The sequence below is a fragment of the Leopardus geoffroyi genome, chromosome D4 (assembly GCF_018350155.1).
Source record: "Leopardus geoffroyi isolate Oge1 chromosome D4, O.geoffroyi_Oge1_pat1.0, whole genome shotgun sequence".
Taxonomy (NCBI): Eukaryota; Metazoa; Chordata; class Mammalia; order Carnivora; family Felidae; genus Leopardus; species Leopardus geoffroyi.
In genome coordinates, this window is record NC_059342.1 from 45,872,908 (window position 1) to 45,890,762 (window position 17,855).

The following is a 17,855-nucleotide window of genomic DNA, read 5'->3' on the forward strand; positions in this document are numbered from 1 at the left end:
CGATGGGACGGTGGGGCGATGGGACGATGGGACAATGGGCGATGGGGCGGTGGGACGGTGGGGCGATGGGACGATGGGGCGGTGGGACGATGGGGCGGTGGGGCGGTGGGACGATGGGGCGATGGGGCGGTGGGACGGTGGGCGATGGGACGGTGGGGCGATGGGGTGATGGGGCAGTGGGACGATGGGGCGATGGGGCGATGGGACGCGCCTGGACCAAAGCACGGATACAGTCGTGGGAGCCAGTCGCGCGCCGCCAGCATCTGGAATCTTTCTGTGAGGAAGTCGGGCGCCCAGTAGCGTTCTGCTGACATCTAGCAACAGTGGCCAGCGTCGGAATCAAGGGTCGACGGGACTGTGGGACGATGGGGCGATGGGGCGATGGGACGATGGGACGGTGGGACGGTGGGACGGTTGGGCGGTGGGGCGATGGGATGATGGGGCGATGGGACGATGGGCGGTGGGGCTTTGGGACGATGGGACGATGGGGCAACGGAGCGATGGAATGATGGGACGATGGGCGATGGGGCAATGGGACGATGGGGCGATGGGGCGATGGGAGGCGCCTGGACCAAAGCACGGATATAGTCGTGGGAGCCAGTCGCGCGCCGCCAGCATCTGGATGCTCTCTGTCAGAAGTCGGGCGCCCAGTAGCGTTCTGCTGACTTCTAGCAACATTGGGCAGCGTCGGAATCAAGGGACGATGGGACTGTGGGACGATGGGACTATGGGGCGATGGGGCGATGGGGCGATGGGAAGCTCCTGGACCAAAGCGCTGATATAGTCCTGGGAGCCAGTCGCGTGCCGCCAGCATCTGGATGCTCTTTGTGAGGAATTGTGGCGCCCAGTAGCGTTCTGCTGACTTCTAGCAACATTGGCCACCTGGAAGCCATGCGCAGGCGTGAACAGATTGCACTTTGCAAAGGAGTAATTGAGAATCTCGCACAGCACTGTGGTCAACTTGGTCACCATGATGTGTTTGATAGTAAATATTACATTAAAATATTAGACATAAGATATTAAACATTCTCATATTAAGATATTCAACCGCTATTTTCGTTAACTTTTTGCAGTGGGATTGAATGCACACAATTGAATATAACTTTACTCTTCCACCATTGAGGGAAACAAACTCAATATAGTGGAGATTACTTCTTCTTTTCAGTTGGTAGAACTGTACGTTTGACAATTTCTTGTGTCTCCCTGACAAACTTCATGTCATTTTTATTTAACTCCTGGTTAATGAAACATCTCTCCCAGTATTCCAACTTGACTCTATGGTTAAAGAGGAAGGGTGGTGTTGTGCACAAGCATTCAGCACATTTAGCAGGTGACATCTTTTTATTTTCTTTGGCAAGAAATTCATACACTGAATGGAATTTGCCAAAATTTCATATGCACTGTGGCTCCTTTGAAGACTCAGGAACTTGCACGTGCAAGGTCAGTTCTCCTCTGTATTTAACATGTTGATATTTTGTACCTCATGGATGTTCTGCGTTAGCTTACATTTTAAAGTATTGCATTAAGGTATTTATCTTGATTACTTAGATTTGGTGCCTCTTTAAATTTAGTACTTGAAGGAAGTACTCACCTACTTTACCCAAATACTGACCCAAGAAATAGCTTTTGAATTAGGGCTGTGAATTTCAATGGCTGAACATCTAGGAATGTCCCATTTCTCATCACCCTCTCCTTCATAATTTTTCAAACTGGTTTCCTCGTTTCTACAAATTTTGTCTTCTCCACTGTGCCTTCAAACTATCACCAGAAGTGGTCTGAAGGTGAGTGAGCCTGAGGGAAGGAGCTCTGACCGCTTTATACTATTCACAGAGCAGCCATTTCTGTCAGACAACTTTCAAGAGGCTGGTTCCCCGCAAAGACCTTCTTTGCGCTGTGAGATCTCTTTCCTTTATGTTCCAGGTACTGACCCCAGAGGGGAAACTTGGGCTCTGCTCCTTCACAGTCCTCAGACACTGCCCTCTCCAGGAGTGTCCTGGGTGGGGGGAGGGGCCCCATGCACACCCCTGAGGGTGTTAAGGGAGCTGCACTGAAAGCTTGAGCTGGTTTGGCTGAGTGTGGACTCTACCCAGCATTGGATGTCCTACTAGCCCTGCAGGCAGCGACCATTTACTGCGGTCAGGTGGACTCCCATCTGTGATCAGCCTAAAATTTGCAAACTTTATCTCATTTAGTCTTTACACTTTCCTTGTGACCACTACTAATGTTGTCTCCACTTCTTTTTGAGGAGGAGATGAAAATCCGGTGTCATTTATCTTCCGGAGCCACAGGTGTCTTCAAAAGTGGGGCTTTCTGCCGCCCTCCAGTCCGTCCTCTTCCTCAGCTCTTAGTACGTCGTGCCCAGAGCTGCACTGCTCTTTACAGGTAAAGAGATAGGGGAGAATTCAAACTTAATGGAGAGCCCCTTACAAGGGAAATGCAGAGGGTTGGGGCAAGTTGTCTTCGAGTGCATTGGGAGAAGTGGAAGCATGGTACCTGGATCACACCACTGAGCGTTCTTTCTAGAATTGAAAAAGAGACATGGACGGAGAGTCGGGTTTTTACTTCAACCTGGGGTCTCATTTAGGTGAACGTATCCTATTGGACTGAGACTTCTATGATGTCCATGAGTGTGTTTGATCTGCAGCGTCACAATACAAAGGAAGTGTTGAGGTCATGACGTTGTCTGAAGCCCCGACAAAAAGTGGAAAGAAGATCGGGATAAGAACCGAGGCGGCAGTCCCGGCCTAATGAAGAACCTCACGTGTAAGAAGGTGTTCAGAGCAGCTGGGTAAAGTCTCCCCCGGGTGGACTTGTGCATCATCACGCCCGCCTGGGGCCTGCCAGCCTCTTCATGATGACACTGGAGACGATGCTCTCCAGCTCTGTCAGCACCCTCCGCGGCAACCTGGCCCAGAACCGTGGCCTGCCCACGCTGGAGACCGTCACAGTTCTGCAGTATGTGGGGAGGACCGTCCTTGCTGTCGTGCCTGACGGACCGAGAACATTTTCAGGTTTCCCCAGAAGCAGGTGCGTGGCAGCCAGTTCCAAAGAGCGCAGGCCACCTCTGTCTTCAGGAGATGACGATCCAACTTCACGACGATCCAGCACGAACCGCTGAAAGTGCTCACTGGACTCCATGAGAAGGTGGATGACCCGGTGACCAGGTCGGTGCAGGAGATGGGGAAGGAAAACACCCTCCCGAGCAACGAGGACGCCAGCCTGCCTGTGGGGAGCTAGTTGCAAAGAATCAGTCTCCTCTGGCAAGAAAGTACATAGCTGCCCTGCCCGGGACGTTGTCAGACTGGAAATTCAGAAGTGGAAATCAAGAAGTGCTTTCTCTGTATTAATAAGCTCATCAGAAATCCCGGGAAGTTGGAGAGGAGACTCAGTTCAACCTTCCACAGCTGAGCTTGGGAGTTAAGATGGCAGAGGGTGACCCTTAGCTTGTCTAGTCCCTCAAACACAGCTAGATAGTTATTACATCATTCTGAACACCAAAGAAATCAACCGGAGGTCTGAATGACAAAAACTGCAAGACTGCATATAGAAAAGGGACCACCTTTTGGAAGGGAGGAGGGGAGGAGGCTTTACTGGGAGAGCTATTGCCCTGGGCCTGGCCGGTGTGAGGGAGCTGGCTTAAGGATGCTATCACAAAGTAGTATAAGCAAAATCCGACCTTTTAGCAGTCCACTCCCTTGGGGGAAGAACATGGCTTACAGGTACTCAAGCGGTGAATAGGGGCAGAATCCCAGGAGTGACAGCATGGTCTCAGGATCCCTGGCTTCGCAGGAAACGGGGTCTTGCCAACCATCCACAATTGAGTCTCATCAACGCCTAAGTGGCTTCCACTTGTGAATAGTCACCCAATTCAAAGATGTGTTTTCTTCCTTCAGCTGTAAACTGTGTTCAGTCATTTTTGACAGTTTCATGTTTTCAATAACACGGGGACTCTACTTTGGAATGGATAGACACTACATTTTTACATGTTTAAGAATTATAATTTATGCATTTATCCACAGCAAGTGTTGTATTTACAAAATGTACTTGTCATATTATTGTATGACCGGTTTTGTCTTCTGTGTTCATTTGCTTCAGGGATATGAAATCTAGCTGCAACGTTATGTCTTACTCAAAATGAGATCCAAGTGTGCTTAAATGCTTAAGGTGTCTTTAAATCCAAAGGGAACATAAACAGTTTGACTCATTTCATGGACTCATAAAGAAATATTTTGAAGTATCTCAGTAATTCACTTGTGTTGGTGAATGTGTTGGGAAATGAAACAAAAATATTATTTTCTTTAATGAAATATGGCCCTTTGTAGCAACGTGGATGGAACTGGAGAGTGTGATGCTAAGTGAAATAAGCCATACAGAGAAAGACAGATACCATATAGTTTCACTCTTATGTGGATCCTGAGAAACTTAACAGAAACCCATGGGAGAGGGGAAGGAAAAAAAAAAGAGGTTAGAGAGGGACAGAGCCAAAGCATAAGAGACTCTTAAAAACTGAGAACAAACTGAGGGCTGATGGGGGGTGGGAGGGAGAGGTGGGTGGGGGATGGGTATTGAGCAGGGCACCTTTTGGGATGAGCACTGGGTGTTGTATGGAAACCAATTTGACAATAAATTTCATATATTGAAAAAAATATTATTTTCTTTAGTGAAACACTGTGGCAGAGAAGGCTAATCATAGGGAGTAAGTAATTACGTAGGAATCCTTTCTACAATGATGAAGGAGATGCAGCAGACACTCTGACAGATTATAGCAGCTGGAGCTGGTCCACTGGACTTAAAAGTTTCTTGGAGAAATCATGTCTAATGATTGTTGATTCCATTTCAGCAATTGCATGAACTAGACACCAAAGTGAAAGATATTACAGAATCTTGGAATTTCACTTTCAACAACTAAGTAGTGAATACATCTTCTATCCGTGGGCGCTGCAGTGGGTACCCGATACAATGAAATAGTGGACACACCGCCTGCTGTCACAGAGCTTCCAGTCTGGTGGTTCTGGGTCATTGAGCTTTCAAGTAATGTCATTCTGTGGCCAGGACAGGGAACGGACAGGACGCTGGAGCACAAAGGAGCATGAAAGGGTCACAAACTCTACAAGCAGCATCTGCCAAGCTGGCATCCAAGGATCTGTAGGAGTTCGCCAAATAAATGCATGATGGTCAATTCTGAACATGATCAGTGGAGATATTGTAGGAGCAGATAGAAATAAGAGTTTGGAGATGATGACTAATGCTGGTGATACGATTCTGGGCAAAGACACACACCTGGAAGTCATATCTCAGAGATGACACTCGGAACTATTTGGGAGGTTGAGTCTGTATGTGCAGAGAGGAAGGAGTGTGGCCCCCAGCATGGAATTTTGAGGAACACCCAGATTGCCCCAAGATGAGAGAAAATAGTCAACAAAGGAAAGAGCGGAGCAGGAGCAGAAAAGCAGAAGACAGTAGAGGCACAGAAGCCACATGGAGGTCAGACTTGAAAGTGGAGGCGTGGCCAAAGGGCTCAGATGTTTGGAAATGGCAGCCAGGGCTGGCTGACAGCAATCTCTGACCTCAGTAAGATGTGGTTTAGTGTAAACCTGGGCCGAGCAGTTTCAGGAGAACAGGGAGGCTGAAGCCACGTTACAGTGAGGGCAGGACGACCTGACCGCGAAGTGGGAACAGACACCGCAGAGAACTTCAAATAGTCTGGGTATGAACAGAATGACAGAAGCGAGATAATACCTACAGGTGGTTGTAGGGCTGGGATGAAGAAGACGAAAATGAGGCACATCTGATGCTCACTTTTTTTATGTGGAAAGGGAAATACTGTCAGGAGAGAGGAGAGGTCACTGATAAAGTATAAGCATCTTACTAGAGCCTTCTCTGCTGTGCGCCAAGGAAATCTGTCCAAAGCTAAGCCTTCTGGAACTGTCCCTCTGTTTGGGGTCACAGAGGTTTTGCACCCAGGGGAAGGGCACCATGGTGAGGCTTGGGATGAGGGAGAGGGATGCTCTCTCATCAAGCGGGGGAAGGTGGAAAAGTGAGTAGGGCCTTTATCAGTAACCCGACTCTGGGCTCAAACTCATGAACTGTGAGATCACGACCCAAGTGAAAGTTGGGCACCCGACTGACTGAATCACCCGGGCACCCTGGACTTAGGTTTTAAGAATAAAGAGACTCAACAAGTTGTCTTTGATAAGAATTTATTAAGACAAAATGCATATTTAATAAAATGAAAAGGTGAATACGTTTTAAACATTTTAACACAACGTAAAGGCAAAAAACCTTTATAGGGAAATATAAATATAAATTAGTCAAAAGAATGAATGAATGAATAAATAAATAAATAATAAACAATAAATGAATAACATCAGGGCAATCATCTCTTAAGGACTGATGATCCTGAAGCCGGATTTTTTTTTTAAATATTCTTGCTTAATACTACTCACAACATATTTGTGGAATTAAAGTCAATAAATTCTGTAATGAAGGCTGCAGTGAGAGTCTCTTGAAGTGAGCAGACATAGTGCAGGGGTGATGTGGCACGTCAGGCGGTGAGAATCACTTCAAGGTGACCCCAGGTCTCCATCCTTGATGGCCAAGCTGTCTTGCAAGGTCGCCGAGGAGGACAAGGCTCTCATGATTTCCAGCCTGACAATTTCCCAGGCGCAGTCACTGTATCCCTCGTCCTCCAGGTAGACGCGGATGTCCTGGAAGTACCTCTTGATGGCCAGGGCAGGGCCGTGCATCCCCGGGGCGCGCTCTCCCTCGCCCGTGGCCTGCACCAAGCAGGCGTCCAGGGCTTCCAGCTGCCGGTGGAGGCCAGAGCGGAGTCCGTGCAGCGGCGCGGGGCTCCAGGCCGCCGAGGAGCGCTCCGTGTGCAACAGGTTGAAGGTCTGCTGGAGCAGCTCCCGCAGGACGGCGGCGGCGGCCTGGGCCTCCCGGAGCTGGCCGCCCTCCAGCATCTCCCGGGGGAAGCGGAAGTCTTTTCTGGCCCGCAGGCACGAGAAAGGGGACAGTCTCCGCATCTGGCCCAGGAGCACCAAGTTGTCCCTGCTAACCTGCGCCTGGCTCCCAGGCAGGGCACAGCCCAGAGAGCCTCCAGGGCGGCAGGTGAGCAGCGCCAGGGCGGTCAGCAGAGGGCGCAGGAGAGCCATGGGGAAGCCGAGGGGGCTGCTGGCCGGGCTGAGCTGGGCGGCTGGGGGACCTCGGGGCCGAGGTTCTCTGAGGACGGCCTCGAAGCATGGCTCTTAAATAGGCAACGCGGACAATTTCATTTTCTGAACATCCTGTGCACTTTTACTTCCCTCTTTTGTTTTCATTTATGCATTCTCCTTATTGTGTAAAAGATATCATCAATCTAAAATACTACGTTGGCAATGGAAGCTTTATTTCCCAATAAACTTCTGATATGTCCATCTCAATGGATCCCAATGGAGAGAGGGATGCTCTCTCATCAAGTGAGGGAAGGTGGAAATGTGAGTAGGGACATGCGAATGCAGATGGACCAAACTTCCATTTTTCAAGCAGATCAGTTTCACGCAAGCATGTTCGTCAGTGCTGAGGGTGTTAAAAATCTAAATTTAAAAGAAATAATATCCTCTTTCTGGTCTATTCAAGGATAACAGGAAAATAAATAAAAATAATTTTTTCCCTAGAATCAAGTAAGTATTCATTTTAAAAAATGACAGGAAAACTCAGGAATTAAGGAAAATATTTCAACACTGGAGATACTGAAATTCACTGGTACATGAAATCAAGCAAGTGGCTAATTTCACCGCCCTCTTTCTTACTGGATAGTGATGAAAAGAATGGTTGATGGAAATATTTACTCCAGGTCATGGTTAGGGAACAATTGGCATGGCCTCCAACATTTTTTTTCAAAACCTGAAGAATGAAAATTATTTTTTAAATGTATTTGGGATAATTCCCTGGGAGGAACCAAACACCAGCATCTTATTTCTTGTAGCTTCATCCTACTCCTTGGTGTTTCCTTCCTCATTATTACTCACGCCTTTTAGACGGGCCATCATTCTCTTCTTTCTTGGATTCAGCATTGTTTTTCTTCCTGTGAGCACAGATATCAGGTCTTTAAAAGAAGAAGGAGAAGAAGAAGAAAAGAAGAAGAAGAAGAAGAAGAAAAAGAAAGAAAGAAAGAAAAAGAAAGAAAGAAAGAAAGAAAGAAAGAAAGAAAGAAAGAAAGAAAGGGGTTGAGGGGCCCTGGGTGGCTCAGTCAGTTAAACATCCAACTTCAGCTCAGGTCATGAACTTGTGGTTCATGAGTTCGAGCCCTGCGTCGGGCTCTGTGCAGACAGCTCAGAGCCTAGAGCCTGCTTCAGATGCTGTGTCTCCCTCTCTGTCTGCACTCCCCAGCTTGCTCTCTGTATCTCTCTCTCTCTCTCTCAAAAATAAACATTTTTTAAAAAAATTAAAGAAAAAGAAAGAGGTTGAAAATAAGTACACATGACATTTCCTCTCTGTCCTATATGATTTGAACTTGAAATATTTAGGCACGATCTCAACTAGTGTATCAGAAGGGCTAAATGAATGATGCCACGTGCCTTCATTCTGGTGCTAATAAGAAAGCACCATGGACTGCGTCTTGTAAACAACAGCAATTTGTTTGACATGATTCTGGAGGCTGGAAGTCTAACGTCAGGGGGCCGGTGTGGTTGACTTGCAGTGGGAACCCTTTTCTGGGCTACAGATGGCCATTTCTCTTTGTATCCTCACCCGGTGGAGAGCAGTCAGGGGAAGCAATCTCTCTTGTGACTCTATAAAGGCATTAATCCCTTTCATGAGGGCTCCTCCCTGCAGCTTCATCCCGTCCCAATCATCTTCCAAAGACTCCACTTCCTAACACCATTACACCGAGGGGTAGGGTTTCAACATGAATTTGGGTACAAACATTCAGGGCATAACAAGATCCTCAAATATTGTGGTGATGGCAAAGTTTTACTAGAATAGTTTTTAATTTCCACATTTATTTGGAACAAAGCACACATTCTTTGATGCTGACTTCTTTTTCTTTTGGCACATTAATCCTAATTGTTGACTCATTAAATGTTACAGTGCTGCTCTCTGATCACGATCGCCAAGGACCTGTCAAATTCCACAGATTTCTTTCTTTCAGTCTTATCCAGAAGGATGGTGCTGCTGATGACAACCGAATCTGCAAATTACGTTACCTCTTGTAAGGGATTCATTTAATCCTTTCAACATAGTTGTTGATATTATTATTTCCAAGAAGTGCCTGCTAAGAGTTAGATAAATAAAACAATGTAATAAGTCAATGGTAAATCCCGTTTTAAAAACCTGCTGTCTCACATTCTGAACGCCACCCCCTTATCCACGACATTAGACACCTGTGCAAACTGCATGCGTTGAACCATCACTTACTTTCTGGAAGGCCTACACATAGATGTTCCTTTATTGTCTCATACCTCCCTGATCACATGTTCTCTCTGTTCCTTAAATTGTCTTCCGCCTGCAAATATGTTCATGCACTGACCAAATAAAAAGGTGTCTTGTTTTGCATAATCAAAATTAAATGATCAATTGGCAATCATTTCTCAGAGCCTAACATACGCCCAACAAAAGTAATAATTCTATTAATAATTATAAAATAACCATATTTAATGCACCCCAGATGTGGCTCATAGAGATTGCTTAGTTAATTCTCACCATAAGTTTGGTAGATGCGTGAGACACAAGCCCATATGAGTCACAGCCCCTGCACCAGAGAGTGACTGATTACAAACATTTCAGTGACTCCTGCGTAGAAAAGACTGAACTACTGACTCTTACGGATCAAAAGAACAAATACATATGCTACCAATTTAGGCGAACAGGGGAAATGATAGGAAAAATATAAGATGATACATCCTAACAGGTAACGTGTGAGAAATGGAGCAGAGCAAAAGGACTGCCATCGGCAGAGAAACCAGGGAGTCAGAAATTCATGCTTCCCCTGGGCCACGGAGACACCCCTCACTCAAGGCCCCCTAGGTGCGCCCCCACGGCCAGAAGGGGGCGCATGAACTCACCATAACCTTCCAATTGGCGCCGCCCACCGTCAGCAGTATCAGCCCGCCCCACCCCCCCACCGAGACGGCTGGAGGCTCGGGAACCGTGGGGACTCCAGTCCAGTGAACAGACCCTCCCTTGTCCGGCCTAACCGTCCAGGGGAAGCTGTGCTGCACTTCGCATCGAGCCTTTCATGTTCCCGGTCGGCCCCCGCGTGGATCCTCTCCTTTGTCGAGCAGTGTTTCAGCCAGAGCGGTTTACAAAAGGGCGCGTTTCCTCGGGATGCGGGGCAGAACCGAGATCATGCTTCGTGGGGTATGTGTGCAGATCCAGGATTGTTTCTGGGGAGAAGGACGCGAGGTCAGGGAAACGGAAGATGTGTGCCTATGTACAGATGATTTCATTCCATTTGAAAGGTTAATTTTTGCTACCATGTTATAGTGGTGAAAAAAAGATTGTTAAATTTTAAGTATTTTTCAGCAGAAAGTTTACAGGCTAGAAGGGGGTCGCACAGTATATTCAAACTGTTGAAAGACAAAAACTTCCAACGAAGAATACTCTAGCCAGCAAAACTATCATTCAGATGTGAAGGAAAAGATCATAATAAATTTATGATCTGAGCGAGGGACACATGTAACATAATCACCTTTGGGGAGACATGGAATAATGGCTTTTATACCTTTCTATATACCTGTGACAGAAACAACTATCATAGCTATGTTTAATATGTTCCTGATGTTTGTCCTGAAAAAGAAAACCAGGGGCGCCTGGGTGGCGCAGTCGGTTGAGCGTCCGACTTCAGCCAGGTCACGATCTCGCGGTCCGTGAGTTCGAGCCCCGCGTCGGGCTCTGGGCTGATGGCTCAGAGCCTGGAACCTGTTTCCGATTCTGTGTCTCCCTCTCTCTCTGCCCCTCCCCCGTTCATGCTCTGTCTCTCTCTGTCCCAAAAATGAATAAACGTTGAAAAAAATAAAAAAAAAAAAAAAGAAAACCAAAGCTGGAGGCAACACAATGCCGGACTTCAAGAGGTATTACAAAGCTGTAATCATCAAGACAGTATGGTACTGGCACAAAAACAGACACATAGATCAATGGAACAGAATAGAGAACCCAGAAATGGACCCACAAATGTATGGCCATAGTTGGCTGCACAGTTTTTGACAAAGCAGGAAAGAATATCCAATGGCATAAAGACAGTCTTTTCAGCAAATGGTGTTGGGAGAATTGGACAGCGACTTGCAGAAGAATGAACCTGGGCCACTTTCTTACAGCTTACATAAGAATAAACTCAAAATGAATGAAAGACATAAATGTTAAGACAGGAAGCCATCAAAATCCTAGCGGAGAAAGGAGCCAAAAACCTCTTTCACCTTGGCCGCAGCAACTTCTTACTCGACATGTCTCCAGAGGCAAGGGAAACAAAAGCAAAAATGAACTCTTGGGACCTCATCAAAATAAAAAGCTTTTGCACAGTGAAGGAAATAATCAGTAAAACTAAAAGGCAAGCAACAGAATGGGAGAAGATATTTGCAAATGACAGATAAAGGGTTAGTATCCAAAATCTATAAAGAACTTATCAAACTTAATACCCCAAACAGAAATAATCCGGTGAAGAAAGGGGCAAAAGACATGAATAGACACTTCTCCAAAGAAGACATCAAGAGAGCCAACAGACACATGAAAAACTGCTCCACATCACTCATCATCAGGAAAACACAAGTCAAAACCACAATGAGATACCACCTCACACCTGTCAGAATGGCCAACATTAACAACTCAGGCAACAACAGATGTTGGTAAAGATGCGAAGAAAGAGGAACCCTTTTACACTGCTGGTAGGAATGCAAGCTGGTGCAGTCACTCTGGAAAACAGTATGGAGGTTCCTCAAAAAATTGAAAATAGAACTACCTTACAACCCAGCAATTGCACTACTAGGTATTTATCCAAAGGGGTGGTTTTTCTTTTTTTTTTTTTTAATTTTCTTAATAAAATTTTTTTTAATTTTTTTTTAACATTTATTTATTTTTGGGACAGAGAGAGACAGAGCATGAACGGGGGAGGGGCAGAGAGAGAGGGAGACACAGAATCGGAAGCAGGCTCCAGGCTCCGAGCCATCAGCCCAGAGCCTGACGCGGGGCTCGAACTCACGGTTGAGAGAGAGACAGAGCATGAGCAGGGAGGGGCAGAGAGAGAGAGGGAGACACAGAATCGGAAGCAGGCACCAGGCTCTGAGCTATCAGTACAGAGCCCAATGCAGGGCTCGAGCTCACGAACTGAACCGTGAGATCATGACCTGAGCCGAAGTCAGACGCTTAACCGACTGAGCCACCCAGGTGCCCCAGGGGTGCTTTTTCAAAGTTGCACATGCACCCCAATGTTTATAGCAGTACTATTGACAGTAGCCAAAGTATGGAAAGAGCCCAAATGTCTATTGACTGATGAATGGATAAAGAAGATGTGGTATATATATACACACATATATACATGTATATATGTGTGTATATATATATATACATATGTATATATATATATACATATGTATATATATATACATACAATGCAATATTACTCAGCAATCAGAAAGAATGAAATCTGGCCATTTGCAACTTCGTGGATGGAACTGGAGGGTATTACGCTAAGCGAAAGACAAATATCACATGACTTTACTCATATGAGGACTTTAAGAGACAAAACAGATGAACATAAGGGAAGGGAAGCAAAAATGATATAAAAACAGGGAGGGGGACAAAACGTAAGAGACTCTTAAGTACAGAGAACAAACAGGGCTGCTGGAGTGGTGTTGGTGGGGGGATGGACAGTTTTTGGGATGAGCACTGGGTGTTATACATAGGAGATGAATCATTGGAGTCTACTCTTGAAATCATTCTTGCACCATATGCTAACTAACTTGAATGTAAATTTAAAACGACAACAACAACAAAAACACGTCCCTGATGCTTTCTGCCATTTATTCAATTTCGGTAACTTTGTGAGTTGTTGTCTTTTCACGGAACGGTACTTTGAATGGAATATGGTATTCTCATTATTCCTGTTTTGAAGCTGCAAAAACTATACAACAGGACAATGAAAATAATTGCCCCAATCATGCTGCAAATTGAGGGAATAAGAAAATGCCTTGTTATCAAATTTATAAGTCACCTGAGAAGACCAGAGTAACCCATGAGCAAAAAATGGACTAGGACAGAAGTTTTTGAACTTTCTTACTGGCACAACTATTTTAAGTTTTTTATAGCTGTCACTTTTACTAACAACCCTGAGGACTTACAAAATCTCTAACACTGTGCAGAATACTGGGTGAGAGTAAGAACTGTAGAAACGCTTTTGCCCCAAGGCGTCAATTAACCACAAGCATATCAGTGACCCTCAATTATAACGACCAGTGTGGGCTAAGGGGAGATAAGAGTAAAGGGCAAGACTTTGATCTTGAAAAGCACAGGACCACCGGAAATCATTAGAATGATAAAAGTTGAAATAAATTAAATGAAATGTATAAACACTTGGTAGGATTTAGGGGGTCAGTTTTCATAAATACACCCTGGGTCATGACTGCAGGATATAGCTCAATAACAATAGTTTCTGCACAGTGCTTCGACAAACTGATTAAAAAAAATTTTTTTTAGAGTATCATACTTTTTTAGGACAGGGAACACACCTTATTTGCAGTGTGTTTAACTGGAAACTACATGCTCAAATCTCAACCAAACCTCAATCCATGGTGGTGAATAAACGTGCTTGCTATAGATGAGATGTTTTGACATATTTCAAGTAGTCAAGTATCAAGGTTTGGCTTAGAATTACATATTGACATTTCATTTATTCTGTCTTATTTGCAAAATATTTGAGTGGCATCCCTATAAGTGTCTTGATAAGTGAGGGAGACAGAGGAATATAGGTGGATTTGAAGGTAAAATTTACATAAGTAACCTGAAAACGTGTCTAGAGGAAACTTTTCACAAGAATTTTGGGCCTTCCTGCTCTTTCCTATGGATGGTCACTTTCAGCATCTAACTCAGGATGAACAAAGTGTTCAGAGAATTATCATAAAGAAGTGGTAAAGTAGGAAATTTATCAGAAAACTCCAGTGAATATATTAAAATTATTTTTAACGGATCATGGGAAAAAGTAAAGACTCATCCACTTTCTTTTTTGAGAAAAATAAAATCCTAATTCAAGTACTTTTTTTTTTAAATGTTTATTTATTTTTGAACAGAGACAGAGCATGGAGCAGGGGAGGGGCAGAGAGAGGAAGACACAAAATCTGAAGCAGGCTCCAGGCTCTGGGCTGTCAGCACAGAACCCTATGCAGGGCTCAAACCCCCAAACCATGAGACCATGACCTGAGCTGAAGTTGGATGCGTAACCAACTGAGTCACCCAGATGCCCTGTGATTCAAGTACTTTTTAAAGGATTAAATAAGAAACTCAGATTTAAGGGGTGCCTGGGTGGCTCAGTCAGTTGAGCATCCAACTCTTGATATTAAAAAAAATAAAACTATGGATGCAAACCAAGTAAAATATTAGTAAAATAAATCAGAAGGCATGTTAATAATTAATAAATCATAATCCAGTAGAGTTTATCTAATAATTCAAGGAGGCTCACACCATAGCTATTTCAGTAGATTTTAGAAGTCTTGTGCTCAAAATGCAGAGCTTTAGCAAGTTCATGGGTGAAAAACTTCAATTGTCTAAAACCTCAATTACAATCAAATTCAATACATGATGTGCAAGAAAGAGTTGAGAATGATTTCTTGTATTTTTTTTTATTTTTTTTTAACGTTTTATTTATTTTTGAGACAGAGAGAGACAGAGCATGAACGGGGGAGGGGCAGAGAGAGAGGGAGACACAGAATCGGAAGCAGGCTCCAGGCTCTGAGCCATCAGCCCAGAGCCCGACGCGGGGCTCGAACTCACGGACCGCGAGATCGTGACCTGAGCTGAAGTCGGCCGCTTAACCGACTGAGCCACCCAGGCGCCCCTGATTTCTTGTATTTTAACCTGAGGACCTGGAAATACGGAATTGCCATTAATTGAAGGGGAAGCAATAAGAGAAGAAGGTTACATGTGTTTGCTTTCATTTGGTTTCCAGCTATTTTTTTTTATTGTTTATTTAATTATAAAGGGGAGAGAGAGAGAGAGAGAGAGAGACAGCGCATGAGCAGGGCGGGAGCAGAGAGAGAGGGGGACACAGAATCCCAAGCAGGCTCCAGGCTCTGAGCTGTCATCACAGAGCCCGATGCGGAGCTCAAACTCACAAACTGTGAGATCATGACCTGAGCAAAGTCTGATGCTTAACCGACTGAGCCACCCAGGTGCCCTGTTTTCCAGGTTTTTAAAAGGAGATTTCAATTTAGAATAACAAATTTGAAGCGCTCATTAGATACCACGTATCGAATAGTCTATTGGATATGTGATTCCAGAACTTTAGAATACATCCTCAAAAAGGTGTAAAGTCCTGAAAGCTAGATTGGGTCAGGACCTAGTTCATAAGTTTAAACTGAAAAGAATTCAAGGGACTGAACACAGGAAAACCACACGTTTAGATGTCACCAATGAACCTCGGAATGCGCAGCCGGAAAGGTGGAGGCACACATCCGGGATCTAACTGAAGATCTTATAGACTGTGTGTGTGTGTGTGTGTGTGTGTGTGTGTGTGTGTGTGTGTCTGCTACACAGTGTGTGTGTCTAAAGAGTTTGTATGAAAAATGAATAATGAATTTCTTTAAATAATGAAGAAAAAGACAACACAAAAGCAATGGATGCATTGTCTGTGGGTAGGAAACCCGGCCTGGGTTGCCAATGAATATGGAAATAGGGGCTCTTAAAGCCGAAGTCAGCTCCAAATCTGTTCTTCTCAGCTCTGCTTTGTGATGCTGGGGCTCCAGTTCCTTCGGCTATATTTCTGCTTTGCCAGCAGATTTTTCTTTTGAAGTTACTCCATACCAATCACAGAACATGGACTGGAAAGTTGGAGTAAACTTTGTTTACTTCACTGCTGACTGCGCTGTGACTGCTCATAACTACTAACCGTGCGGAAAAGGACAACTCATGGTTGCTAGCAGACGCTATTTGTCACCTGTCAGATTGGCAAAAACTGAAAAACAAAAAAGAAAGAAAAATATAAGATCCTGTGTTTGTCAATGTGTGGGAACCTAATAATTTATACACTCTTAAAAAACTGCTTATTTTATTTATTTACTTATTCATTTATTATTTTTGAGTGAGAGAGAATACAAGTGAGGGAGAGGGGCAGAGGGAGAGAGAGAAAGAATCTGAAGCAGACTCTGAAGTGGGGCTTGATTCCACAACCCGGGGACCGTGACCTGAGTCAGACACTCAACTGACTGAGCCACCTAGGCAGCCCGATGTGGTCTTGAATATAAACTAATATAGTCCTTTTTTGGTGGACAGTTAGCAGTACTTATTTGCAAGGTGTATGTATTGCAACCAATAAGTTTTACTTCATGGCCTCTTTGTTAGAGAAAGACTCTCAGGTATAAGACATTTACATGACACTTACATCGACACACTGTTTAAACTTAAAAGCAACTGAGAAATTGCCACACAGACAATGTGGGCAAGAGTTTGGGAAAGAGAAGGGGGAACCCAGCTAGAAGCAGAGCTAGTTCAAGGGATCCGTCCCCTCCCCCGCCCCCACCCCCACCCAATTTTGGAAGATCTATTAGTAGCCCTTTTTGAGTGCACAGCTTGTCTGATTACCCAACCCCATGTGTGTTTCTGGAGAAAAGTACAGATCTGGGAGCCAGATATGACTTGTTATGGGACCCACAGCCAGTCCTTCAGCACGTGAAGCCACTCCCTCTCCTTGGATTAGTGTTTGCCCTTGGGAGCATAAGAAGGGTCACTCCTGAGGGTCACGTCCTCCCAGAGCTCTCTAGCCCTGGGTTTTCTCCCTATGTGGTTACTCATCCTGTCTGAAATCCACGTTAGGAGAATCATTTTTAAAATTAAATTCAGTATTATTAATTATGTAACAAAAAAACAGACATTAATCTTCCCAGGGTTTCATTGCTGTGTAAGTGCGCACCTGCCTGGAGGAGATAAGGGTTGCTTCTCTAGGCCTGGATATGGGAGCCAAGAGACTGGAGTAGAGTAGAGTGAGGATGAGCTACATTGACCCCATCCTCTTGTCTCCTCCAGGTGGAAACGGCACAACAGGTGGCTCCAGTGGCTCTTTTTTCTACTTAATTTTATGATGACTCTCCTCCTTGGTGACTATTTTACGGTTCTTCTTTTTCAGTAGTGACTCCACTCAGACCTTTAATGGTGTTGACCCTAACCACATGGATGTAGAGGAATACAGAGAATGATTTCGATCACTTGACCATGTTGACATCAATGGGCTGAGCAGTGATCCTAGGTGAGGCCAGAAAAACTACTCCTGCCGTGAACCGCAGGACTTATGTTGCCTGAGAGATATCCGAGGGAGATATCCCATGGCTCCACCAAGCACACAAAGATCACAGAGGATGATGGCCCAACACTGAGAGGCCAACTCTGCACCAAGGACAAGATCCCGCACAATGCTATACACAATGACGGTAAGGATGACACTTACCCAAAAAGGGATTTGTCAGATGTGGTCTTTGTGCTCAGAGACATGCCCTGCCTGTAAACCAGTGATGAGAGGGCACTAATGTGTTCTGCAGTGTCCATGGGAGGAACCTGGGTCAAGTTGAGTGTGGGTGCATTTGGCTGAGGAGTGAGAGTTGTCTCAATACGTAATGATGGAAATATTCTCATTCCTTCCCACTAGCTACATTTTTTCCCATCTTCACTCACTTTTCATCTTT

General features: G+C 44.9%; 1 protein-coding gene across 1 annotated transcript; it reads right to left on the reverse strand.

Moving 5' to 3' along the window:
- Positions 1-6,422: 6,422 nt before the first annotated feature.
- On the reverse strand, positions 6,423-7,291 carry LOC123593140 (interferon omega-1-like). Its single transcript, XM_045468676.1, has one exon. The coding sequence runs from the start codon at positions 7,152-7,154 to the stop codon at positions 6,564-6,566; it is 591 nt and encodes a 196-aa protein (XP_045324632.1). The 5' UTR covers positions 7,155-7,291; the 3' UTR covers positions 6,423-6,563.
- Between the last annotated feature and the right edge of the window lie 10,564 nt (positions 7,292-17,855).

Bases quoted from the DNA above. Each gene is read 5' to 3' on its own strand.
- LOC123593140 (XM_045468676.1), bottom strand. From the start codon at position 7,154: ATGGCTCTCCTGCGCCCTCTGCTGACCGCCCTGGCGCTGCTCACCTGC.